Source organism: Zalophus californianus, chromosome 11 (assembly GCF_009762305.2).
Source record: "Zalophus californianus isolate mZalCal1 chromosome 11, mZalCal1.pri.v2, whole genome shotgun sequence".
Taxonomy (NCBI): domain Eukaryota; kingdom Metazoa; phylum Chordata; class Mammalia; order Carnivora; family Otariidae; genus Zalophus; species Zalophus californianus.
This window is the reverse complement of record NC_045605.1, coordinates 108614830-108627623: the sequence shown is the minus strand read 5'-3', so window position 1 is coordinate 108627623 and position 12794 is coordinate 108614830. Positions and strand designations below refer to the sequence as shown.

Below are 12794 nucleotides of genomic sequence, written 5' to 3'. Positions count from 1 at the left end.
TCCCACAACAAAGAAGCTTGCCTCCGTGGGGCCGCCTCCCCTCGGCGCCCCCGGCGCACACAGGGGTCTAGGCGCCCGCCCGTCCCCCGGCGCTGCCCCCCGACCACGTTCGGGAGCCGTCCCCTGCGGGCGCAACTGTGCCAAAAAGCAGGACGAAGCCGGGCTGACGCCCGAGGGGCGCGCGGCGACGCCGCCTCCAGCCGCGATTTAAAGGGCAGCGAGGGGCGGAGGGATCCCTGCCGACCCTCAGCGCGGATCCCTCCGCCGCGGCGACGCGCGGCGACGCGCGGCGACGGCTCCTTCGGCTCTCGCCAAATTCGCTTTTTGTCCCTCCGCCGCGGGGAGCACCCAGCGAGGAACTCGTTTCTTTCCCGTGTTTCTCCGCCTCCCCCGCCCCCCGCCCCCCGCGAGTCCCGTAAAAGCAACAGAGGCGGCAGGGGTGGCGCGAGACGGCGTGGTGTCCCTCCGCCCGGCCGAGGGCACTCCTTTTCGTGTCCTTCCACCGTTCCCGGGCGGCGTCCGGACGGCTCACCGGGGGCGGCGACGCGTCTGCGGCGCGGGAGGCGAGGCTCTGGGGCTATGAGGTGAGGCGCCCGGACACCGGAGGCGGCGCGCGCGGCGCCAGGACCCGGGACGCGGACCCCCGGCGAAGGCGGCCTCTGCGACGCCGCGGCCGCGCGAGAGGCGAGGTGAGGCCGGGCGCGGGGACGCGGGGACGCGGGGGCGCGGCGTGGTGGGGGCGGGGGGCTCCGGCCGCGGCTGGGACTTATTTCCCGACAGCGGATGGAGCGGGCGGTGCTGCGGCCGTCGCCGCCATCTTGGATTTTACTCTCCATTTTTCTCGGGAATTATTTTTTGGTGATTAATTTTCTTGGGGGCCGGGGAAGTGCCGCCTGGCAGCGCGGACCCCCCCAGCGCAGCGGCCGGGCCGCCGGGCCGCGCTACGCCGCGAGGAGGAACGGGCAGCGCCCGGCGGTGAGCGGGGGGCGGGCGCGGCGCGGGCGTGCGGGGGTGCCGGGCGGCGGCGGCGGCGGGCTGGGGGCGGGCCGGCGGGGGCGCGGGGCCGGGCGGGGGCCGGGGCCGGGGCGCGGGGAGGGGGGTGCCGCGGCCGGGGGAGGGGCGCGGCGGCGGCGGCGGCGGCGGGCGGCGGGCGGCGGCGGGTGGCGGCGGCGGCGGCGGCGGGCGGGGACGCGGGCCCTGCAGTGGGCGCCGCCGCCGGAAGGGAGCGGTAGCGGCCGCCGGGCAGCGCGGGGCCGGGAAGCGCCGGGGCGGCCCGCGGCCGCACGAGGGGAGCAGCCCCGCCGCTCGCGATTGGGGGACTCTGTTTTCCCTCTTCTCCAATGGGCAGCCGTGATCGGGCTCGCCCAATCTGCTACCTCTGCCGCGCTCCACTTGGGCTTGTTTTTGTTTGGGCTGGAGCCTCGTTCCAGGTCTCCTCAGGGGCCGGTCCCCCACCCTCCCCGTCCCTCCCCTGACAGCGGCGCCGGCCTTGGGCCGCGGCTCGCTTCCCTCGCCCCGGGCCCCCTCGGTCCCCGGCCGTCCTCGCAGAGTGGCGGTTGTCCTTCTGCACACCCAGAGGTGATGGGTATCGGCGTCCGTCCCACCTGGGGGTGGGGAGGACCGTATTTTCGTGGTGACAGCGGGATCCAACTTGCGAGAGTCCGGTGTAGAAGCAGGTTGGACCGGAGAGATTGATTCTCTCTCTGCGGGCTCGTTTGACCCCGTTCAGGAGCTATCACTTCCGATCCGTTGAGTGGGGAAACTCGGATTACTAAGGAGATGAACGTGTGTTCTTTGAAGATGATTTTTAGAAACTTGCTAAGTGAAATTCATTCTCGCGGGGAGGTCTTATGTAGAGTAGTGGGCAGATGAATTGGTCCGTCGTGATTGTGACTTTTCATCAGGACCGTTTTAGATTTAAGGTACTTTAAACTTTATAAAAGTGTAGTGAAATGTCGGAAGACTGCTGCGTAGGATCGTCAGAGGAAGCAGTTGCCAGCTGGAACTTTTTCCTTTAGTTTTTCATATTGAGAACACGGCTGTAACCTTTGATGACTAGGAGTAAAAACATAAATATTTCGAAAAGGGTGGGGGAAATCATTTTGCCTGAAATAATCGCCGATAACTTGCATATATTGAAAAAACGTACCTAAAGAGTTACTTGCTGTAGAAACAAGTTTACTTTGTAGCCGAACGTTTGGCAACTTGAAACACAGGTGTGGCCCCGTCACTGTCGGGGCTCCCTATATCCCGAGTAAAGTCCACAAACGCTTTAATCCCAGCATGTGGGGGAACTCCCGGCCCATTTTCCAGTTTTTAATCTCTAAACATTCTACATTCTACTCTCCCTTTCCCAGGCTCTAGTGCAACGAGCTTCTCATGCCTGGCACCTTTTGGTCACATTCTGCCCAGCATTCCTAGCCACTCTCTGCCCCCTCCCCGCCCCCATCCTTCAGAAAGGTCCAGTGAGAAAGTTACCTGCAAAGACGGCTGGCCCACTCTGGAGGATGCACACTTCCTCCGCGTTCCCTGAGCAGTTGTTACTTGGTTTTATATTTGGTTATTTGCCCATCCCTTCAGCTTTCTTGTGAATTTGTTAGATTATTATTTATTTCCTCTGCCTGGGGCAGGTGCAGAGTAGGTGCTTAGTAGGCATTTGATGAAAGTGAATTTCTGAATTTATTAATCTCCAACTTATGGAGCTTCATAGCTTGTATTTAGTTTTTTGAAATATGTCCATTCTAATGTTATTTTAAAACGTTGTTATAAACAAAGCAACTTGGGGGCACCTGGGTGGCTGGCTCAGTCATTAAGCGTCTGCCTTCGGCTCAGGTCATGATCCCAGGGTCCTGGGATCGAGCCCCGCATCGGGCTCCCTGCTCAGCGGGAAGCCTGCTGCTTCCTCTCCCACTCCCCCTGCTTGTGTTCCCTCTCTCGCTGTGTCTCTCTCCGTCAAATAAATAAAAATCTTAAAAAACAAAACGAAAAACAAAGCAACTTAGTTTGAGAGTGAAAGGAATATTATGGATACTTAGTCTTCAAGAGGAGAGGAGGGCTCAGTTTTGTACCCATGAACTTTGAAGCCAGACTCTTTTCAAAGTCATTTCCAAGTGCCCTCTTGCGGGTATGTTGATCTGTCTTCTCAGACACACTGAATTGCTTTCTGTACTTGAACCAGATACCAGTGCGCATACTGGGGGGAAGTAGAGGAGGGTTGGGGGGTATAGCAGAATATGATGTGAAGGAAGTGGTCACAGGTTGTTTGTGTGTTCGAGCATAGAGTTTTGTGGGTGGGGATGTTGATGTGTCATTTTTCCCTTGGGTCCTATAAATCTGGAATCGAATCTTGATTTTTCCCTGTGTAGGACGTGAGTGGCCCAGTTGTGTTGCAGACATGTGTGCCATCTGAACAGCTCCCCGTCCACAGGAATGTCCTTTCCATGGCTTATGAGAGCAAATCCTTTCAGATAAACCATGGGGATTCCATTATTTTATGCTCTTGCCTACCATATATTAGCTTTACTTTTTCTCCACTCACCAAAATCCTTCTTCGTGGAGCAAGAGTTTCAGGACTCTGTTATGTGTTAGCCCTAGAACACTATGATTGTTGAGTTTTCCATGCAGGGACTCAAGTCCTTGCTCCACCATGACCCAGTGCTGGTTACATAGATACACCAAGTAAATGCAGGGGGAGAGCGTGGGGTAGTTCTAGTTCAGATACAGCTGTATGCAATAGAAAGACGTTTTCTATATAGGATGTAACTGAATTTTTTTAAAGATTTTACTTACTTATTTGTCAGAGAAAGAGCATAAGGAGGGGGAGCGGCAGGCAGAGGGACCTGATGCGGGACTCACTCCCAGGATCCTGGGATGATGATCTGAGCCACCCAGGCGCCCTGTAACTGAATTTTTCAGTCTGATTTTTACTTTTTATTTTGGGGGCAAAAATTATTTACTGACATGTCTTGGTATAGGAAATTGGTTTAATTGCTATAAGAAGCACAAGCTCAAATTATTACAAGGTAAAATTAAAACTAGCTAATGCACTTTAAATTGTAATCATTAGGGTGTTCTGAGCATTAGAACACAGTGATTTGAAAAGTAATTTCTTGGATAGACTGCCGACTTTGAACTCATAAAACTGCTTTTATTTGGAGCTCTTAAGTTTGAAATACGAGTTAAGCCCTGAAGTTTTAATGGCTGAGTTCCATTGAACATGCTGTACAAGGAAGGGGTCCTAGCAAACAGTAGGGAGTGAGTACCTGGGTCTTTGTCTAAAGGATTTTTAATGAGGGAGTTTAACAGCTTTCTTTAAATTCTTTTTACCAACTCTACATCATCCCCCCCACACACAAAAAAAACCCTCTACAAATCTGTTTTTACTTTAGTTACTACTATAGTCCCTTTTTCGCCCCCATAATTTGGTGTTTCCTAGAATATAGAAGTGTCGGCTGAGAGGAAAGGTCATGACTGACCAGTATCTAACTGTATTTATTAATGTGATCTGAGTTTCTTTTTGTCCTAGTCAAATAAAAGAAAGCACTTGTCATTTACAAACATATTTTGATTTAACAGACATGCTCCTAAATTTTGGTCATGCATGTCTTAATTTATCTGCATTACAGGATTTTACTATTTTAAAGGAATGTCATGGAGAGAAATGTACAGGAAAGACTCAACCTTATTTTTGTAATATGTTAATGCCTAATGTTAGCTTTAAAAAACAAAACACCTTTTCTTTTGACCCTTGTATTGCTTGGAGACAGAGTGGATATATTATCTTTTAGAGCTGGTGATGGAACCAGGAACCATTTGCGTTCTAAAATATTCTCGAAAAAGGAGAAAAGAAGTCACTGATTTCCATAGCCATTGATGCTTGAAATTATGTTTTGCTTCACAGTTTTGTATCCATCATGCCAAAGGGTTCCTAGGACCAGTTTGGTCACTCACTGCCTCTGGCTCCCACCTCTCCTAGCCAGATCTGGGCCTCTCTGATGTCTGTGTGAGGCAGACTTAAGCCACACAGCCTTCTAGGCTTGTCTGCGATTATGACTGCATTACATATAATTCTGGAGCTGGATGAAGGACCACTGGAGTAAGAATCGATACCTGTGTTTCAGTCTGCTCTGTCATTATTTATGTAAGACATGGGGCCAAGCCTCAGCTTCTACAACTGAACTTTAATCTCTGAGCTCACTTCCAATTCTAAATTATATTTTATCATTTACACTTAACTGCCACCCTGTTTTCTCACTTCTAAGAGCTATTTTAATATTTTGACATCTCTCTGATTGGTATACCTGTTTCGTTTATGTATCCTATGTAGTTTTCCCTCCCTTTTTCTGAATTGTTGCTATAGCTTACAATCAATTGGGTTTTAGAATTGAGGGGCTAGAGTATATTAACGGCCCAAAAGCTTGATGGCTCTTACTTCTGTATGGCTTCTATTTGTCAGTTGCATCTCTACCAGATGTCTCTCTTTTCTGTATTAATAATAGTATATTAAAGAAAAAGTAAAGGGCGCCTGGGTGGCTCAGTCGGTTAAGCGACTGCCTTCGGCTCAGGTCATGATCCTGGAGTCCCGGGATCGAGTCCCGCATCGGGCTCCCTGCTCGGCGGGGAGTCGGCTTCTCCTCTGACCCTCCCCCCTCTCATGTTCTCTCTCTCTCTCTCTCTCAAATAAATAAATAAAATCTTTAAAAAAAAAAAGAAAAAAAAGAAAAAGTAAAAAGACCTAGGGAGCATTCCCTAGTGATAAGTCTTTTCATTTATGGGTGATGCACATGTGGCTCAAGTATTGGAGTAAAACCCAGACTTCAGTTTGAACACTAGACCCGGCCTTACCACTGAGTAGCAATTTGATTTCAGGGAAGCAATTTTATTTCTGAGATTTAGCCATCTCACGTGTAATGATAATGCCTGTCTCACCGACCTCATAGCGTTGCCAAGCAGGTGAACCCTCAGTGGTGTGTCAGGTGAAACAAACACCTGTGTTTTTAACTTGAGCATCTTTATCCGAACTCCTTCCCAGCAGATCTCTGATGGTACTGGGATTGCCTCTCAGGTCTCGGGCAGAAAATCCCTTCAGTGAAGGGTTGTCCTGCTTTCCACTCTGCACCCTTCTGCCCTGTTCTTCAGATAGCCAGTTTTCACAGACTTCCCTTTGGACTTGCAAGGTCTCCCACTCTAGTAGCCCTGCCCGATTTTCCGGAAAGCTGACGTTCACACGCGCCCTCTAGCGTCCCGTGGACGCAACAATATTCCAGCACCACGAACAGTGCCCGGTGGCTCCCAGTAGGTTCTTGATAAATGTTGGATTCTAGGTCTGCAGAATGATTCATTTTGTCTGTCTGATTTGTGGAACAAGGTTGCAGTAGCTGATACAGTGTAATGATCTCTGAGGAGTATTTTTATTTTCAAGGAAATGCCTATGTTGCATGATGTGGAGGGATATATATTTTTAGCAAGAAAACCAACCTACTCTTAGGAAGATGGAGTTCCCTCCCCCCACTGAAGAGGAAAGGGGGGCTTGGTCCTTCAGCCAGTGAACCAGTGGAGTCTAGGGCTAGAGAGGCCATATGGAAACCTCTCTCTCCTTCAAAAGAGAAACAAAAACACACCTCACTCAGGGTCCAAGAGGATTTAGACAAAGCCAGTTGCGTCAGAAAATATTTGTTTGATGTAAATAGATGCCAGGAGTGTTTTTGATACCCCTCCCCCCCAAAAGAGGGGGTGATTTTTTTCTATATTTGTGCTTTTTATTTCTTTTCCCTGGTCACCCAGTGTAAAGTCTGTTCCCACATGAGTCTCTCTAACATCCTATTTGTTTCCTTTAAAGCTCTTACCAGAATTTGTAGTTTCATACTTAATTGGGTTGTTTCTTTTCCCACGCCATCCTCTGAGGTCCGTGAAGTTAGGAACCATGCCACTTTTGTTCTAGGGTCTTACTCTTCAAATATGGGGCAAAGTATGTTTAAAATTTTGTTTGTGTCAGGATTGTATCGCATCCTTCATAGTGTCCAGAGTGTACAGGCTCTCAACCCAACCACGGCTTAATTTGTTTCTAATTCTCTAAGGCGTGTTTTCATTTGTAAAATGGGGGTGATAGTGGTGGTATCGTGTACGTTACTGTACTGTATGTTACTGTACACGTTGACTACTTTTACTGTATATAAAGTACACGTGAGAGAAAATGTTTTGTTTCACGTTAACATACGTTGAGTGTACAGTATATGATTAAAGGGCTGTGATGGGGGTAAATGGCAGGATGCACGTAAAGGCGTTAGCACAGTTCTGGGATGCTGGCAGGAGCAATATTGTGAGAATGGTGCCGGGACCCAAGAACTGCGCTGTCTCGCTGTCGTGCCCGGGACTGCCAGGTTGCCCCGCACCCAGTTCTCTCTTCCCGTCTTGAGCAGACGGTCCCTTAGCTGTGTGTTGGACTTCACAGCGCTTGCGCGTCTGCAGGGCCTCCGTCTCTCCCGCCGTGGGTGCCTCTTGCCCAGTGTAGTTCCTTCTCTCCTCCCCCCCCCCTTTTCTTCCACCAACTGCCCGTGAGAAAGCTCGACGTTTTTTTTCCTTTGGTTTCGTGTGTGGGTAGCCTATTATCTTGTCAGAAGGAGTGAATTCCTTTGGGCAGGCAGGGATTCCTGAGCCTGTTTGTTTTAACCTAAGACTGCTCTGCAGTTCTCTGATTCTCTGAATTGAGATGATGTTGAAACACTTGGTGAACTGTAAAGTCCTTTTGTTAGTGTTGCTCTCCTCACAGCCCCCACTTCTCTCCTGAGTTCTGATGTCTTAGGACAACTTCATCTGGGTTGTGACCCCCCTCCTCAAATTCAGCACATTTAATCTATCTCATCTTTCCGGCAAACCTGTTCCTTCTGTAGCTCAGCTTGTGGCAGTCTTGCAGTCTCCCCAGCTAGAGACTTCTGACCCATCTTGAATGCCTTCCTGTCCCTCACACCTGTGTCTAATTTGTTACCAAGCCTTGCCAACCTTCTATTTGAAACACCAGAGCTTTCCTCCCTCTTCCTGCCTCCCTGTCCGCTGCTACTGTTGCACTTGAGCTTCTCTCTACCTCCAGCCACATGCTTTTTTTCACCAGTAGGATCCTTTCTAGAGTACAAGTGAGCAAATTCTGCCACCTTCTGTCTGTATAACCAAGAAAAAAAAAGTACGTACTTTACGGGATGTGAGAATTAAATGGCAAATGAACAGAGGAGCTATTATTTGTTGTTTTAAACGTGGAGTTACAGGGGCGCCTGGGTGGCTCAGTCGTGAAGTGTCTGCCTTCGTTTCAGGCCATGATCCCAGGGTCCTGGGATCGAACCCCACATCAGGCTCCCTGCTCTGCGGGAAGGCTGCTTCTCCCTCTCCCACTCCCCCTGCTTGTGTTCCCTCTCTCTCTCTCTCTCTCTCTCTCTCTCTCTCTCTCTCTCTCGCTCTCTCTCGCTCTCTCGCTGTCAAATAAATAAAAATCTTAAAAAAAAAAAAAAAAGTGGAGTTATAATGGGGCGCCCGGCTGGTGCAGTCAATGGAACGTAAGACTCTTGATCTGGGGGTTGTGAGTTCAAGCCCCACGTTGGGTGCAGAGATTACTTAAAATTTTAAAAACAAAACAAAAAAACAGTGGAGTTACAGTAAGGAAAAAAATCTTACCAGAAACACAACAGGCTAACTTCCACTGTAGCAAAATCTGTAATTACCCCTGGATGTTGATGTGTGAGGTGTAGTTTGGTATGATTTTTAATTCTACATTGTTGCCAGGAGCCACATTCCTTCTCTTAAGGAGCAGTAGGAAAAACTAAAGCTGGTCTTGGGTCTTTCTCATAAATAGCACCCCAGTCCTTTTATTTTCTTGAAAATATGTGCTGTTTTTAATGGAAATGGTGATGTAATTTCTTGGGAGAGTTATGGTAGGATAAGGAATGGAGGGGAAGTTTTGTGAACAATGCATCAATGTATCTGACCCTCTGTTTCTGCCTTCATTACTTGAGAAGAGGGGACAGTTGGAGATCCTCATGAGCTATTTCTGCTCATTTGATTTGTGTGCCAAACCGAGGAGGTAGGCCCTATTTTCATTTTACTTACGAGGCATTTGTGACGTTAAAGGATTTGTCCATAGCTGCACTGCTAGAGAGTAATGAATGGGGTCAGAGTGGAACTTAGGTGCCTAGACTCCATCCAGAGCCCCATCCTGAACCCTGTGTGCGCTGCCTCTTGCAAAGTCTGTCAGTTGACAGACTTAGTCTTGGCCTTTAAAACCTGGCCCAAGAATCAGCTTTTGGAAGTTGTTCCTCACCCAGGTCTTTCCCCCGGTAAGAATGGATTGTTCTTTGTTCTGCCTACCTCGCCCCTTCTGAGGAACTGTGGGCCGTACTTACAGACTTTTGACACTAGGTGGCATCTGTTCATAGAAAAGTAAAATGCTGTGGGTCTCAGGGAGGAGTAACAAAGGAAGCGTCCTTGATTTTATTTATAGGCACTACTAGGTACGCAGATGGATCAGATGTGCGAGATGGGGAAGCGAGTTGTTTTGTTTTGTTTTTGCAGGATTTCTCCCAACAACCACATCAACTAAAACCTTTGTTTTGGAAATACCTACCAAGACAGTTGAAGACACAAATTTTTCTTATATCAAATCCTTTGTTGTGATACATATTGGATGAATATTGGGTATTACTGGATAAATAAGGAACCGTGAATTAATATTTTTTTGTCCTGAGGCAGTGGGAGGGGGGGAGTTTATTACATGCCCAGTTGCAGGTCAGCAGGCTTAAGTGTTGCAATATCCAATTGTGAACTTACCAGTAGTACATGTTTTGCTGTTTCATATGTTCTGCTAAATGAAAAATCCTAACTAAGAGTTTTACTTTTCATTTTTATTGTAAAATTTTTACGTTAACAGAAAAATGTTCAATCATAACACTTCTATGGAAGGTCTTGGTTATCTGGGGTTAAAGCAATTAAATGTGTAATTGAGATGCTAGCTTTGTCTTCAAAATCCATATAGCTCTCCCTGTAGCCGCGACTCACACTTGCAGTTGAAGGGGGGAAATGGCCTTTTTTTTAAAGTATATTTAAAACAACTCTTCAAAGGCCTTTAAGAGTTTTTCCTGTGAATTTTATGTGTTTTGGGGGTCTGGTAACTGTAAAGCATTTTCACTTTGGTTTATTTTGTCATGGTCTCTGTATTAGTTGCCTGTGGCTGCTGTGACAAATTACCACGAATTTGGTGGCCTTGAACAGCAGAGATGTGCTCTCAGTTGGGCAGGCCCGAGGCTCACCATCTGTTTCAATGGGCCCAAATCACGGTATGTTAGGGCTCCCCCTGGAGGCCGTAGGAGAGAATCCTTTGCTTGCCTCTGCCAGCTTCTGCGTGGCGTTCCTTTGCTGGTGGCCGTGTCACTGCAGTCCTCGCCTCTCTTTCTCTTGGGTGTGTGGTGTCAAAGCTTCCTCTGCCACTCTCATAAGGTCTCTTGCGATAGCATTTAGAGCCTGCTCAGATAACCTGTGTCATCTCAAAATCCATAATTTAAATCACCTCTCCAAAGACCCTTTTCCTGATAAGCTGATATTCACGGGTTCCAGATTAGAACCTGATACCTTTGGGGGCCATTTTTCAGCCCTTTGGAGCAGTTAGCACGACCAGTTCGGCGTGGTAAGTAGTGCTGGCTCTAGCCGTCATTTTATCTTAATCTAGCCATATCTTGCTATGCATTGTGGGAAACTGCTTTGAGTCAGGGGCCATCTCTTGCCTGGGTCGGATGGGGCTTTGTCACCTGAGGCTGCTTGGGGAGGCTGTTAAATTGGCTGAAGCAAAATGCTTGATGAGTTTGACTCTACCAAAGCTGGAAAAGAAAGCAGCAACGATACTTAGTCATCTAACTTCTCAAATGACCCTTCTTTCTGACAATATTTATCGGAGCAGGTTGTAAGGTTACAGGTGTGATCACGAGTTCATGGTTGTCTTCTAACAAACTGGCAAGTAAATGTCTTGTCAAAGTGTACTACCGTCTTACTGTATCATAATATGGAATATTGACCACAAGTGCTTCTGCTAGCTTCATGGGGCTTCTTATATTGGCCTGATAGTATGAATTATTGTTCTAGGATTCCATGGAGCCTTGGATATATATTGATTACAGATGGATTTGGAATAACCATTGATAAAGACTGATTTGCTTCCTTGATCTATTATTGTAGAGGCTTTTGTAACTTCAGATTTAAGAGAAAGGACTAATCACCAGTTGGGCTCACATGTAGCAGTTAGGTTTGTGACTAGAGGGGGGATGTGATATGATGGACCTGTGGTATGTTGGGCCTTGTGCTAGTTTCCAGTGATATGAAAGTGTACCTTAGCTAGCAAACAGTGCAGTGGGGAAGCCAAGTATTACCAAGTTATTACATGAAGAAATAAGTACAGTTGTACTAAGCTCCATGAAAGAGAAAGCCTATAACAAGGCAGTCTATGAGATGGAGGCCTGGGGTTGGGGGCGGGAGCTGGTGGGTAGCTTGACAGCATCCTGAGTGCAAAGGCCCTGTGTAGGGAGCGCGCCTAGCAAACCAGCAGGATGACAACTGGGCTGTGTCTGGAGTTGTAGCCGGAGTGAGGGGAGAGGGGCAGGGCTGCGTCATGCAGGACCTTCATAGGCACCGGCAAGGTGAGTTCTATTAATGGTGGTTCATAACGATTTCCAAATACTTTTGTTTTTGCTATTGCATGTAGGCCAGGCGTGTGAGCCTAGAATGGAAATTGGATTTTTACCTCACTGGTGGGACGTTGTTGGCACTGACCTTAGCCTATGCGGTCACTCCTGGTCCAGTGTGGGTGCTTTTGTTCCTTTGGGGTGTGTGTGTTTGCTTTTTGTCTCCTCTTTGGATAGTGCTTTCTTTTATTTTTATGCCCCTTATTTGTGTTTGTCTTCTTTGTGCTTATTTTAAATATAAAGCTCCGGGGAGTCTGGGAGTGTGGCACTTGAACATCACAGAGTCCACAAGCAAAGGCATCAGAAACGTGTGGAAGTCTTTCAGTGACATGTGACTTCCCTGACGTTGAATTCCTGTATTTAACGTTTTAGAAATTGGCTTTAACTTACATACATAAGAATGATGAAGAAGGATTTTTGTGATGTCTGTTTTATTTTTTTATATGTTTAAATTTTTATTATAAAGGTAATACATGCTCATTTTGAAAAGTTGAGCCTTGTGAAAAATGTACCATGTAACAAAAAAATTGGGGCGCCTGGGTGGCTCAGTCATTGGGCATCTGCCTTCAGCTCGGGTCATGATCCCAGGGTCCTGGGATCAAGCCCCTCATCAGGCTCCCTGCTCCACGGGAAGCCTGCTTCTCCTTCTCCCACTCCCCCTGCTTGTGTTCCCTCTCTCGCTGTCTCTCTCTGTCAAATAAATAAAATCTTAAAAAAAAAGGGCGCCTGGGGGCGCCTGGGTGGCTCAGCTGGTTGGGCGACTGCCTTCGGCTCAGGTCATGATCCTGGAGTCCCGGGATCGAGTCCCGCATCGGGCTCCCTGCTCGGCAGGGAGTCTGCTTCTCCCTCTGACCCTCTTCCCTCTCGTGCTATCTCTCATTCTCGCCTTCTCAAATAAATAAATAAAATCTTTAAAAAAAAAAAAAAAGGGCGCCTGGGTGGCTCAGTTGGTTGGGCGACTGCCTTCGGCTCAGGTCATGATCCTGGAGTTCTGGGATCGAGTCCCACATTGGGCTCCCTGCTCAGCAGGGAATCTGCTTCTCCCTCTGACCCTCCCCCCTCTCATGCTCTATCTCATTCCCT

General features: G+C 48.2%; 1 protein-coding gene across 4 annotated transcripts in view; it reads left to right on the top strand.

Moving 5' to 3' along the window:
• The first annotated feature begins 363 nt into the window (after positions 1 to 363).
• Positions 364 to 12794, top strand: part of KMT5B (lysine methyltransferase 5B) — a 53607-nt gene continuing 41176 nt past the window's right edge. Inside the window, exon 1 of one of the 4 annotated variants that reach the window (XM_027578378.2) lies at positions 364 to 584. In XM_027578378.2, the coding sequence (XP_027434179.2) occupies positions 580 to 584 (5 nt within the window). In that variant the 5' untranslated portion in view covers positions 364 to 579. Of the gene's footprint in view, positions 690 to 785; positions 976 to 12794 lie in introns of those variants that run through there. The other 3 variants (XM_027578375.2, XM_027578376.2, XM_027578377.2) reach the window with 3 other exon arrangements.